Genomic DNA, 14,461 nt, shown 5'->3' with positions numbered 1-14,461 from the left:
CATCTCCAATGTCGTTTTCCGTCACGCTATTCCATCCTTATAGCCGACCATTTTCCTTTTGTTTTTTTTTATTTTATATTTCAGCACGGGCCCACTTTATTCTTTTGTTTCCCAACCCTTTACTCCTCAGAAAACATTCTTCACCGTTGATTCAAAACTCATCGGTTCAGATCAAGTTGCTTCTCCTAACGAAATATTCTTTGCTTCCTTAATATAGCTTTCCCTAAACAAGAATCTCGTGAAAGCGAAATAACAATCTACACCGAGTTATTTGCGCTTTTTGTCCGATTGACAATTTTTTTATTTAATCCTTATTTTATTTAATTAATCATGTTTATCTTTTTAATTATTTAGAATGTATTTATTTTTATTTCTCTTCTTTGATATTACAAATTTAAGAAACTATTAATCATTTTATTACCTATATTGTACTGTTACTTCATATTTGAAGATAATACAGTTTATAACTAGTTTAAATATTTAATATTTTCTATACAAAGGAGAAAACATATACATACATTTATAATTAAATGTGCTTACAAAAATTTCACAAGCATTAAAATCAGAGTTTTTGTCAATAATTGAGGGACCAAAAATGCTATATTAAATATTTCAGAAGATCCAACGCTTGGGAATTTTTTGAGAAATAGTAGTAGCTGATCTCAACTTTGGTGGGTCCGAAAGTTTTTTTTTTTCCTTTATTCTTTCTCCTATTTATACATGCAGCATCTCTAGAGTTTTTCTTCTTATTCACCTTTTATTCTCTCTTTTCTTCATCAAACTGGTTAGTAATGCTGTTACCCTTTTTAATTCTTGCGTTTCGTACATTCGCATTATCTGTTATTCGATTTTTTATGGAATATCAGAGGTTTTGGGGTTAGTTTCATTACACATTTGTCTATCTTTTCGGAGTTTCCTAGATTTCTTGGCTGTGTTTTGGTTAGCAATAGAAGACTTATTTCTGTCTCTTGATTCACAAACTCGTGTTTTGCTTAAATTTTGATTATAATGGGGGACTTAAAAATATATTTTTTCCTGTTTCGTCAATTTTTTTTTTCCGGGTCTAATGACATTTAACTATGTTTATGCTTTGCATGGTGTGGGGGTACTACTTGTTAGAGCCTTAATTTGGGATAAACATTGTCAGGGAAGATAATTATGCTTGGGAATTTCATGTACTCCTTTTTTTGTTTTCTTTTTCTGTGTTGTTGGTTTTTCAGCTAGATGTTTATTTAGGTGATAAGATTGTTAAAAGGACAGAAATTGTACAAAGTTTCAATCTTTAAGCTTCCCATTCTTTAATTCAAATAGTATTTGCTACTGAATTGTGCCCGAATAGTGGGTAATGGATGTAGAGGATTCAGTTTTTTCGAATTGAGGCCTAATTGATTGATGCTGTTGCTTGAATTTGTTAAAATAGTTTTTGCAACTCGCCATTGGATTTATGCTGCTGTTAGTACTTAGCATTTTCCTCTAATTTTGTGCCTGCCTAAACCTTGAATTTACAAGTGATTTGTCTTTTGAATATATCATGTTTTAGAGGTTTTGATGGTTTATTAAGAGGAGTAACTTTTTCCTTCTTGGTTAAATATGTTCTTTTGGCTAAAATAAGTGATGAACTCAATACAGGTCAATATGGGAGCAAAAGCATTTCTTGTTGCTATGTTTCTCTCAGCACTGTTATTTCCTTTTGCCTCCTCATCCAATGATGGCTTGATGAGAATTGGCTTGAAAAAAATGAAATTTGATCAAAATAATCGGCTTGCTGCACGCATTGAGTCAAAGGAAGGGGATGTTTTGAGGGGGTCGATTAGGAAGTATAACTTCCGTGGTAAACTGGGGGACTTTGAGGATACAGACATTGTAGCATTGAAGAACTATATGGATGCTCAATACTTTGGGGAGATTGGTGTAGGCACTCCACCTCAGAAGTTCACTGTAATCTTTGACACAGGTAGCTCGAATTTGTGGGTGCCGTCGTCGAAGTGCTATTTCTCTGTAAGCTTCTATACATGCAAATGATACAAAGGATAGCATTGAACATCCATCTTGAGTGATGTAAAATTTGATGACTGCCTATCTTGGTGTAGGTTCCCTGTTTCTTTCATTCCAAGTACAAATCAAGTGAATCAAGTACTTATAAGAAGAATGGTATGTTATGTTTCCATTTTTGTATATTGCTTCTCTCTACCATCTGGTTGTTTATTGCTGCATGAAACATATATATGCTTCCTTCTAGTGCCGGTTATTGTTTAGAATATGTGCCATCTTGTTCATTTTAGAACACTTTTTGTATTGTCCTTATGTGTTTCTCACGGTGCATCAAGGGATTACATTGGAAAAGTTAAATGATGAGTACATGTAGTTGACTGTTGAGACATAAAAAGAGGCTGTTTATGTTATGTTTCTTAGTATATTACTGTAACTAGTGAGGTTCCAGAAAAGAAACACCAATATCCTTATCTCTCTCTGCGATTAGTGCTTTTTGGTTGCGAGTTGTATAGTTTTAACCTCTGCAATGCCTCTTTAGGTGGCCTTTCTTCTTCCCTATTAACTAGGTTTTGTATCCATGTCTTGGCATGTCTGTGACATAAGAAATTTTCCGCAGAAAACTAGTTATTCTTGATTTTTTTGTTCTATTACAATTATATATGTTGCTCAAAGAAAATGAATTGAACAGTCTGTAGCAATTGAATGGGTTTGCCAGATGAGTTCACTCCAGTGTTATTGAAGGCCATTGCTTGGTCGTTTAAAGTTATGAAGCGATACAGCAAGGGCTATCGCTTCATCGCTGAAGCCATGCACTTTAGAGAAGTTTGCACTTCAAATAATGGTGCACAAAGTGATTCCAACGAGAATTTATTGTTTCATTGAACATCAACTTTTAGAAGTTGGATTAATGTTGGCATTTTCACAAAGTGATTCCTGTTGGGTATAAAAATAATATTCACGGTATTAGTGATAAACGCGGAACACTAAGTTATGCTTAAATCAGTAAGAATAAAAATGCAGCAAAAATGACACCAAGATTTTACCTAGAAACCCTTCTGAATAAGGGAAAAACCACGGCCAAGAAGAGCAACTGATATCACTATAGCGAGGATTTTACACTGTGTAGTAACGAGTACGAATACTCCTAAGACCACTACACCCTCAAAAGAAATAAACACTCTTTTGCTTTTTCACCTCACTACAATATCTCTCACACTCTATTTTCTTTACAAACTATTTTCTTATAGTTTATGGAATACCTTGCTCTCTCTTTTTTCTCTCTTTGTTGGTGTGTAGAAATGAGAGTTAAAGCTCTCCTTTTATAGCCAAAACCTCACTCTCTAAAGCCTACAATATTTGACAATTTGCACTCCCTTTTCACAATTTCAACAAGGTTGGCTACCAAACCAAACCAAATCAATAAAATTGTCTACCAAATCATACCAATTCAACAAGGTTGGCTACCAAACCAAACCAAGTCAACAAAATTGGCTACCAAATCATTTGAATGAGATGGAAACCATATCAATCTCCCCCTCCAGTCTCATTCATCTAGAGGAGGTAGCACTGTCTTCTAGTCTGAGTGCATGCCGACAAGTTCTTTGCATAGCTCGAACTTGTCTCTTGGTACCACCTTGGTCAACATATCAGCAGGATTTTCACTTGTGTGAATCTTTTTGACCTGAAGTGATTCGTTCTCCACTTGCTCACGAATCCAATGATATCTGACGTCGATGTGTTTTGTTCTCGCATGGTACATGGTGTTTTTGCTCAGGTCTATTGCACTCTGACTGTCGCAATAGACAACATACTCCATCTGTTGCAATCCAAGTTCTTGAAGAAATCTCTTGAGCCATATCATCTCTTTGCCAGCTTCAGTAGCCGCAATATACTCTGCTTCAGTTGTAGATAGTGCGCACTTCTGCAACTTCGACTGCTATGATATAGCTCCCCTTGAAAAAGTAAACAAATATCCGGTAGTGGATTTTCTGTTATCAAGGTCACCTGCCATATCAAAATCTGTATAACCTTTCAAAATTGGATTTGATCCTCCAAAACATAAGCATTCACGAGAGCTTCCTCTTAGATACCTGAGTATCCACTTTACAACTTCCCAATGCTCTTTTCCTGGATTTTCGAGAAATTTGCTAATAACACCGACTACATGAGCAATATCTGGTCGATTGCATACCATTGCATACATCAAACTTCCGACAGCAGAAGAATAAGGAATCTTGGCCATTCTCTCTTTTTCCTCCGTTGTTGTAGGACACATCTTCTTACTCAACTTCAAATGACCAGGAAGGGGTGTGCGAACCAACTTAGCACTTTTCATATTGAAGCGCTCCACTACACGTTCTATGTACTTCTCCGGTGACAAGTAAAGCTTTCTTTCGTTTCTCGAACGAGTAATTCTCATGCCCAAAATCTGCTTAGCATGACCCAAGTCTTTTATTGCAAAAGACTTATTCAACTGTTTCTTCAACTCGTCAATCTTGGATGCATTCCTGCCCACAATCAACATACCATCCACATATAGCAAGAGGATGATAAAATCATCATCAGAAAATCTTTGTACAAATACACAGTAATCTGAAGAAGTCTTCTTGTAGCCTTGCTCCCCCATAACAGACTCAAACTTCTTGTACCACTGTCTGGGAGCTTGCTTCAATCCATATAGACTCTTCTTAAGTTTGCATACAAGATTTTCTTTACCTTTTGCATTGAAGCCTTCAGGTTGTTCCATATAAATCTCCTCTTCTAAGTCACCGTGAAGAAAAACAGTCTTCACATCCATCTGCTCAATCTCCAAATCAAGATTGGCAGTTAAACCAAGAACTGTCGGAATGGAGGACATTTTCACGATAGGAGAAAATATTTCGTCAAAGTCAATACCTTTCCTTTGACCAAATCCCTTGACAACCAATCTAGCTTTGTATCTGGGCTTCAAACTATGTTCTTCAGCTTTAACTTTGAACACCCACTTGTTCTTCAAAGCTCTCATGCCCTTAGGCAATTTCACCAACTCATAAGTATGGTTCTCATGCAGAGATTTCATCTCATCTTGCATGGCTTCAATCCATTGATCCTTGTGCTCATCTTCTATGGCCTCCGCATAACATTCAGGTTCTCCCCCATCAGTGAGTAATACATACTCATTGGGTGAATAATAGGAGGAAGGAGTACGAGGTCTAGAGGACCTCCTGAGTGGAATATCTAGCTCGTCCACAGCTTCGTGAGTAGGAACATCTACCTCATCAACATTAGCATTGTTATCACCATCACCATCAATATGCTGATCCAGAATATGGTTCTGGGCATCACCATCATCATTGAGCCCACCAACGTCATCCACATTTGTATGAGGAACTTGATCAAGATTAACTAAACCTTCAGAACTTGAAGATTTTAGTTTCTCCGCTTTGTTAATATCTTCAATGGTTTGATCCTCCACGAAGATAACATCACGGCTTCTCACGACCTTCTTCTCAATTGGATCATATAACTTGTAACCAAACTCATCAAGGTCATAACCAATGAAGATGCATTGCCTTGTCTTGGCAGTTAATTTTGACCTCTCATCTTTAGGCACATGTACAAAAGCTTTGCAACCAAACACTTTCAAGTGGTCATAGGAAATATCCTTGCCATACCAAACTTTGTTTGGAACATCACTTTGCAAAGCAACCACAGGGGAAAGATTAATAACATGTGCGGCGGTCAACAAAGCCTCACCCTAAGAGGAATTCGGCAACTTTGCTTCAGAAAACAAACATCTGACTCTTTCCATCAAGGTCCTATTCATCTTTTCTGCTAAACTATTAAGCTGAGGAGTCTTAGGAGGAGTCTTCTGGTGTCTGATACCCTGTTGTTTGCAGTATTCGTCAAACAGTCCACAATATTCACCACCGTTATCAGTACGAATACACTTCAGCTTCTTTCCAGTTTCTCTTTTAGCTGAAGCCTAGAACTGCTTAAAGACACCCAACACTTGGTCTTTAGTCTTCAAGATGTAGACCCAAAGTTTCCTTGAGCAATCATCAATAAAGGTAGCAAAATAAAGTGCACCACCCAAAGTCCTTGTCTTCATTGGACCACATACGTCTGAATGCACCAACTCAAGCAACTCGTCTTTCTTGAAAGAAGATGAGACTGGAAAGAAACTCTTTTTTGTTTTCCAGCCAAGAAGTGCTCACATTTTTCTAATTTTGCACTTTCAAAATTTGACAACAATTTCTTCTTGGCTAGAACATTTAGTCCTTTCTCGCTAATGTGGCTAAACCTCTTATGCCATAACGTTGAAGAGTTATGGCTCTCAACGGCATTCACCATATCAACACAGGTAGAGGTCGTAGTCCAATATAGACCACGACGCTTTTCCCCACGAGCCATAATCATGGAGCCCTTAGTGAGCTTCCACTTTCTAGCACCATTGGTACTGACATATCCCTCATCATCCAAAACACCAACAGAGATCAAGTGCAAACGAACATCAGGTGCGTGCTTTACATTGTTTAAAACTAGTTTAGTTCCAATACTAGTTTCCAAACAAATCATTCCAACACCAGTCACCCTAGATAAGTTCCAAAGTCACCCTGAGTATAGGATGAGAAAATCCTTCCTTGATGTCACATGAGATGCGGCACCACTATCCACAACCCAGCTTGACTCATCACAAGCAATATTTATCAAATCCGCATCAAGGACAATAACAAGATCTTCTGTAGTGACGGTGGCCATACGATTGCCATCTTCTTTCTGTTCTTCCTTGTCTCTATTCTCCTTTTTCAAAATCCGCAGAACTTCTTTGTGTGCCCTTTCTTCCCGCAATGATAACACTTAATATCTTTAAGTCTGCTTCTGGATTTGCTTCTATTATGTTCTCTATTTTGAGAACCCCGATTCTTGCTTCTCCCCCTAGAGTCAGTCACCAAGACATCTGATGGGGAGGAACCTTGAGATTTTCTTCTCATCTCTTCATTTAAAAGACTGCTTTTGGCAAGATCCATAGAGATCACACCATCCGGAGCAGAATTTGATAATGAAGTTCTAAGAATTTCCCAAGAACTTGGTAGGGAACCAAGTAGAAACAGGCCTTGAATTTCTTCATCAAATTTAATGCTCATAGCAGATAACTGGTTCATGATCCCCTGAAAATTATTCAGATGATCTGTCATCGCAGAACCATCATGGTATTTTAAACCCAACATCTGCTTTATCAGAAACATCTTGTTGTTTCCAGTTTTCCGAGCATACAAACTTTCAAGGTGTTCCCATAGGGTCCGAGCATGTGTCTCCGCAGAAATATGGTTCAAAACATTATCGTCAACCCACTGTCTAATAAAGCCGCAAACCTGCCTGTGTAACAAATTCCACTCTTCATCTGATTTATTATCAGGCTTTATAGTGGCGAATACAGGTTGATGAAAATTCTTGACATAGAGCAAATCTTCCATTTTGCCCTTCCAAATGGCATAATTTGTGCCATTCAAAGTAACCATTCTACTAGTGTTGGCTTTCATCGTTTATCACAAATACAAATACTATTTATTATGAGACCAAAGTAATTCTTTTCTGATGTGGAAGTTCAGACTGTGCTGCAACCACAAAGCATACTCAAACAGAACCTTGGCTCTGATACCACTTGTTGGGAATAAACCCCGTAAAAATAATATTCACGATATTAGTGATAAACGCGGAACACTAAGTTATGGTTAAATCAGTAAGAATAAAAATGCAGCAAAAATGACACCAAGATTTTACGTGGAAACCCTTCTGAATAAGGGAAAAACTACGGCCAAGAAGAGCAACTGATATCACTATAGCAAGGATTTTACACTGTGTAGTAACGAGTACGAATACTCCTAAGACCACTACACTCTCAAAAGAAATAAACACTCTTTTGCTTTTTCACCTCACTACAATATCTCTCACACTCTATTTTTCTTCACAAACTATTTTCTTATAGTTTATGGAATATCTTGCTCTTTTTTCTCTCTTTGTTGGTGTGTAGAAATGAGAGTTAAAGCTCTCCTTTTATAGCCAAAACCTCACTCTCTAAAGCCTACAATATTTGACAATTTGCACATCCTTTTCACAATTTCAACAAGGTTGGCTACCAAACCAAACCAAGTCAATAAAATTGGCTACCAAATCATACCAATTAGTAATGGTGCACAAAGTGATTCCAACGAGAATTTATTGTTTCATTGAACCTCAACTTTTAGAAGTTGGATTAATGTTGGCATTTTCACAAAGTGATTCCAACTAGAATTGGTTGCTTCTTTGAACCTCAATTTTGAGGAGTTGCATTAATACGGGGATTATTGTATATTGGATGCTGAAATTAGTTATTTCAACTGCAATTTGATTTTTATTGTAGAGTAAATTAATAAATGTTTGATATTTTCTTGTTTTCTGTTAATTGTGCGCCTCACTTCTCGCTATTCACTGCAAGTCTGTGGACCTTGTTTTATTTTGTTGCACGTTTTGGTTTTAAGAACACTAGGTCACTCCTACCTAGGGGTGTCAATGGATATTAGAAAACCGACTTAACCGACCGAACCGTACCGTACCGAACCTAATTTTTAGGTTTCTTTTAATAAAACCGTAGGTTTTTATATAAATCTATAATCGTACCGATAATTAGGGTAGGTTTTTTATTTTATAAAAATAAACCGAAAAAATACCGAACCGTACCGAATAAATTTACATGGAATAAATATATTTATATATTAAGTTTAAAAATAATATAGCATTAAATTTTTCATTGGGTCTTGGAATTATGAAAACTGTTACAAGCCAATAAGTAATTAAACTCAAAATACTAATTCCTAAAACCTATTCTGCTACTTATACTTAAACTAAGCTATTTCAAGTATCTTTATTAGCAAGACACAAAGTATTCTAACGATTATGAGTAGCAAACTACAATGTTTGAATATGTTTTCTTTTATATAATTTAGATTTATCTTTTTAAATATTTAATATAGACTTTATTCTTGAGTCCCAACTTGGTTAATATCTTTCCACTCGTGTGATTTATATCTTCTTTGCTTTTACTTGGTTTCTTTTCGTTGGTGTCGAATAGTTGTGTATTTATACTCTAGCCATCTTTCATGTTTTTTAATTCATTATCCTTTAAACAGTAAAAATGTCTAGAGAGTTTCGCTAAGTCCTATAAAAGAACGTACGTTATTGCATTCTATTTTTACTGGTGAATTTTATATGACATTTAAAAAATACCGAAAATTAACCGAACCGTACCGATACCGAAGTGAAACCGACATGATTGGGACGGTTTCGAAAAGTCTAGTTTTGGTTATACATAATAAAATAACCGAAAAATTGGTATGGTATAAATTTTATAAAATAAGCCGAACCGAACCATTGACACCCCTACTCCTACCTTAATGAACAACATTTATAACTTATCGAATGTTTCCACAAGACAGAGATCGTATTTGGCATAGTAATTTTAATGTGATTTCATTCGTGATAAATTTTTGATTTTCCATATAGGGAAGTCTGCTGCAATTCAGTATGGTAGTGGAGCTATTTCTGGATTCTTCAGTCAAGATAACGTCAAAGTTGGTGACCTTGTTGTAACAGATCAGGTGAGTGAGGCTCCTCACTTGTTTTAAGTGTCTTGAAGGTAGAAATCTTACATCTCAAGGTGTTCATGTACTAGGAATTTATTGAGGCAACCAGAGAACCCAGCGTGACATTTTTGGTAGCCAAGTTTGACGGTATATTGGGTCTTGGATTCCAGGAGATTTCAGTTGGAAATGCTGTTCCAGTGTGGTACGTGGACAGCATTTAGTTTGCTCTCTTTCTTTCCCACAAACCAAATTAAAGATCTAGACAATTCTTTTTTCCAGATGAGGTTTAACACATTGAAGGATTAGATTTCCATAAATGCAGGATAGGCTGGATGTCTCTTTCTGTTTAAATTTGATTTGGCATTCATCTGGGCAGCATCTCCTGTCTTTTCCAGGTACAACATGGTCAAACAGGGTCTTATCAAGGATCCTGTCTTCTCGTTTTGGCTCAACCGAAATACAGAGGAAGAACAAGGCGGAGAAATCGTATTTGGTGGGGTTGATCCTAATCACTATAAGGGAGAAATAACTTATGTTCCAGTCACACAGAAAGGTTATTGGCAGGTTTGTCATTCCGTCAATTCGTTACTATGTATGTTCATGTTTTGTACAAATGCTATCTTAATCTTAGTAATATGATTGGCAGTTTGATATGGGTGATGTTCTTATCGATGGTAAAGCTACTGGTATGTTTTGCTCTGTACCTTTTGAATTGGATTGCTGAATTTTGCGAATATAGATGAGGGCTATGTGCCTGGATATAGTCTTCCTTTGAGTTTTTAACATGAACATATCGGGTGTAGGTTACTGTGAAAGTGGGTGCTCTGCAATAGCGGATTCAGGGACTTCTCTCTTGGCTGGTCCAACGGTATTATCTATAACCTTGATTTTGGACATATCGCTTTTTTGTTATGTTTTTGTTATTTGTTTCCACCATCAAAGTCAACCGCAATTCGATTATTGATTTCCTTGTTCCTTTGAACCTTCAACAGGTTGCTCAGCAAGAAAAGTAACATTTTCCTAAGATTCATGAGTTAAATAGAACGAATCCAGTGTCTGATCTGTGTTGTGTTTTAATTTTTCATCACAAAGAGGATGTTAGTGAAATTGGTTTTTCATTTCTGAGGTTACCTTTGGATATACCATCTTAGCTTATCACTGGGTCGATGTCTGTAAATCTGCTTTCTCTTTCCTGTCTTTCAGCTTAATATGTGTAAACCTGCCTCAGTAGGTACTTGTTGTTTTGTGTTACTTGCTTTTATTACGCTTCAATGAGGATGATGCTTTTACTTCTGCTTTAGTCCTAGTGTTCTGTCGACTTATTTATTTACCCCTCTTCTATTTGAAAGAAAATTATCCAACCCGAAAACTGTAGCCAGGTTTTATCCTGTTGACTTGGAAATGCTGACAATTAAATGAAATAAAAATCTGCTGCCTTTTGTCTCTACAAATTCAGGGGCGAACGTTTACCCAAACGGTGTCATCCGACACCGCTTGGTCGAAATTTTTTACTGTATAGACATATATATGTGGGAAAAAACAGTACGCAATATAAATTATAAATGACCATTTATGCGTGTAGCTGTCTCTGGTATAATGGTCAAGTGCTGTTTTTTCCCTACTTGACTTGATGTCGTGGGATTGACCTCAACGGATGGCATTTTTTTATTTCAAATTTTTTAGCATGGTCCTTTTAAAAACTAGAGTTTATATAGAGTTGAACCTTCAATATCATCTTAAAAAAACAACTAAATCTGGGGGACATGACGGCTTCCACGTTATAAGTGATAAAAAATTTATTTGAATGCATAAAGGAAGCTGTTTAAGCATACATAATATAATTTAGAATAATAATTTTTAAAAAATTATTCGACACCGCTTACTAAAAGTTCTGCGTACGCCCTTGTCTACAATTGTACGATTAAAACACTTCCAAGGTTGAGCAATCTTAAGCCCACCCTTTTCCGTACAGGCCATAATCACTATGATTAATCAAGCCATTGGAGCCTCTGGAGTTGCTAGCCAACAATGCAAATCTGTAGTGGAGCAGTACGGGCAGACGATCATGGATTTGCTGTTAGCAGAGGTGAGCATTCAACTGTGTAACAGCATTTTCATTTGTTTGATATGCAGTTTCCTGTGCAGTTACAGCAAAATGACACTTGGCAATCTAGTTGCCTTTCCCGGTTATCTAATTGGTCCGCATTTAAACAGGCACATCCAAAGAAGATTTGTTCACAGGTTGGAGTATGCACCTTTGATGGAAACCGCGGAGTTAGGTTAGTCTTCAGGCTCTCTCTGCCCCTTCACGTGAACATATTGTGCATTTTGTTAATCCATAATGTTGATATAAATACTGAATAATTCTGTGGCCTTTTTTCTGCAGTATGGGAATTGACAGTGTTGTAGACGAGAAAGCTGGCAGATCCACAGGACTGCAGGATGGTATGTGCTCTGCTTGTGAAATGGCGGTCATATGGATGGAGAATCAACTGAGACAAAACCAGACTCAAGATCGCATATTAAACTATGTGAATGAGGTAAAACATCTGTCACTGCAATTTTCTCCTTTTCTTTGAAAAGAATGCTGACTGACTGACAGCTTTGCGAGCGTCTCCCAAGCCCATTGGGGGAATCAGCTGTTGACTGTGGAAAGCTTTCTTCAATGCCTAAAGTCTCTTTCACAATTGGTGGCAAAGTGTTTGATCTCTCCCCAAATGAGGTATGCTTTATAATGGTGTTTGCGAGTAATAAACTTTGCTATGCCTCTTGTAATTCAACATTGTCAGAGAGAAAAATTAAGTGGCTCATCATAGAGTCTTTTTGTGGCATTACAACTAATTGTCATATTACAAAACCGATTCTAGTGTTTAAGGTTTTCAGTTTCTACAGAGAAGTAGATGTTTGTTGTCATCAAGAAGTACTTCTATATTTTGAGGTTGTGAGTATTTCGATTTTACATCAATTTAGATGTCTCATTTTCCAACTAAGTAATCTAAGAGAACCTCCGTAAGATCTTTGTGCCGTGAAAAAGTTACTCTTTGCTATTTGTATGGAAGTGTATTACATGCTGACCTTGCTAATGCAAGCCGCTTGAGAAGGCCCAATGAATCGAGATTTAGATGTCGTCCCCCCCACCCCCCGGGCCCCAAAAATAATAATAATTTATATCTGGATGATTCAGCATGGAACAATTCTCTACCTTCATAGACAGGGGTAAGGTCTGCGTACACACTACCCTCCCACACCCCACTTGTGGATTCCACTGGGTTGTTGTTGTTGTTGTTGATTCAGCATAGAACAAATCTTACAAAGAAGAAAATTCATCAAGTGTACACCAAATCAATTTGATCATTCACGTTTTTTCTAAATTTGTTTGTTTTGTGGTTTAGTAAACATAAAGAGATTGAGCTTTGAATAATTCAGGATAGATCACATCTTATAAAGGAAAAAATTCAAGCGAGACACCAAATCACTTGACCATACGCAAAACTTTTCTTTACCAGACCATCACTCTAGTCTTTTCCTGCCCTTTCAACAAATTTTATTCAAGAATGAGAGTAAAGTTGTGATCCGATATGTGGTTCTGTTTTACTTGTTTCAGTTGTTTGTTTAACTTGCTGACCTAGATTGATCTATATTCTAATTTTGGATTCTTTTCCCGTGATCAGTACATACTCAAGGTGGGCGAGGGTGCTAAGGCACAATGTATTAGTGGTTTCACTGGCTTGGACATTCCTCCTCCCCGCGGACCTCTCTGGTAAAGTTATCTTTATATGTTCTCTCTATTTTAGTTTATAATTATGTTTTTTTGAGATAACTATCAGCAATGTAGTTAATCCAACAATAAGCTTAATCCGAATTATAGAGCTACGGCACAATTAAACCCGAGCCAGCAATTCTTTTGTTCACTGAGTTCTCTATGGTATTCCTTTGGTTACAGGATCTTGGGTGATATTTTCATGGGTCGATATCACACAGTTTTCGATTATGGCAAACTCAGAGTTGGATTTGCTGAAGCAGCTTAATAAAACCAATGACCCTACATTCACCCCGTTCTACAGCTGCTCCCAGCTATAGCAAATGGGATCGAGATGTATGAACACTCTAAGGTGTTGGAAAAACTATACTTGTAAATATTTCCTTCTATCTTTGACTATGAGATGTAGCACTGCTACTATGTCCTTTGTGCTTTTAGCTGTTTGTGTTATTTTGCTTGAAATTTAAAATCAGGTGAATGTCATAAGGATGTGTCATATGATTTATGATTCTATTGTCAATGCAGCAGGATTCATGATGTTGATACTAGTGTTTGCCGTTAAGATAAGAAAAATTTCCTTCCTAAAGAAGAATAAGAGAAGTTATATAGGAACCCTTATTCTTTGTCCTACATCTGCCAAATATGCGCTACTCTTCGAGTTGCTATATAAACGGTACATAAACGCCTCAATTCAAGCTAGTTGGAATTGGATATCCATACGGACAAAACTTTTTTTTGCGAAACGTTAAATACAAATTAAACATTTTAATGACCAAAACTTAGTTACAATACACTATTAATTGATATCATTTATATAGGTCTTTTCTTCCTTTGTACCTGTTTTATGTTATGTCTGAATGGATTAAGAGATTGTAGGTATTTTAAGATAATTTTCTTTTAGATCTTTCTTGTCTCCTTTTACCACCTTCTCCTATCATAATTTTGACTTTTGATATAAACTGTAAGCATAAGAAATGTATACCATCTCTAAAATATAGAGAAAAAGTTCTTTTGTATTTTAGGTCATGGAAATATAGATCATAATCGTTTAGCATTTGGTTCTTTTAATGCCGTATATTCTATTATTATCAAACGTCTATATAATAGA

The 14,461-nt window shown here is 36.6% G+C and overlaps 1 protein-coding gene across 2 annotated transcripts; it reads left to right on the top strand.

The window, feature by feature from the left end:
• Positions 1-238: 238 nt before the first annotated feature.
• Positions 239-13,899, top strand: LOC107787118 (aspartic proteinase). Of its 2 annotated transcripts, none has more exons than XM_016608643.2 (14): positions 239-671; positions 1,630-1,998; positions 2,091-2,151; positions 9,514-9,608; positions 9,683-9,795; positions 9,989-10,157; positions 10,240-10,279; positions 10,397-10,461; positions 11,566-11,679; positions 11,808-11,872; positions 11,980-12,133; positions 12,196-12,315; positions 13,265-13,353; positions 13,537-13,899. In XM_016608643.2, exons 2-14 carry the CDS (start codon positions 1,636-1,638, stop codon positions 13,619-13,621), a joined length of 1,533 nt encoding a protein of 510 aa, XP_016464129.2. In that variant the 5' UTR covers positions 239-671; positions 1,630-1,635; the 3' UTR covers positions 13,622-13,899. The 2 variants fall into 2 exon arrangements, with proteins under 2 accessions (XP_016464129.2, XP_016464128.2); XM_016608642.2 differs by having other exon boundaries at positions 653-784.
• The last annotated feature ends 562 nt before the right edge of the window (positions 13,900-14,461 follow it).

The sequence above is a fragment of the Nicotiana tabacum genome, chromosome 3 (assembly GCF_000715075.1).
Source record: "Nicotiana tabacum cultivar K326 chromosome 3, ASM71507v2, whole genome shotgun sequence".
Classification (NCBI taxonomy): domain Eukaryota; kingdom Viridiplantae; phylum Streptophyta; class Magnoliopsida; order Solanales; family Solanaceae; genus Nicotiana; species Nicotiana tabacum.
Note: the sequence above shows the minus strand (reverse complement) of the source record. Positions and strands in the feature narration are given on the sequence as shown.

What these genes read in the sequence shown, in the direction of transcription:
- LOC107787118 (XM_016608643.2), top strand. Translation starts at nt 1,636, where the DNA reads ATGGGAGCAAAAGCATTTCTTGTTGCTATGTTTCTCTCAGCACTGTTA. An exon ending in ACCTTGTTGTAACAGATCAG is followed by an intron (nt 9,609 to 9,682) that starts GTGAGTGAGGCT and finishes TTCATGTACTAG; the next exon opens with GAATTTATTGAGGCAACCAG. An exon ending in CCTCCCCGCGGACCTCTCTG is followed by an intron (nt 13,354 to 13,536) that starts GTAAAGTTATCT and finishes CTTTGGTTACAG; the next exon opens with GATCTTGGGTGATATTTTCA.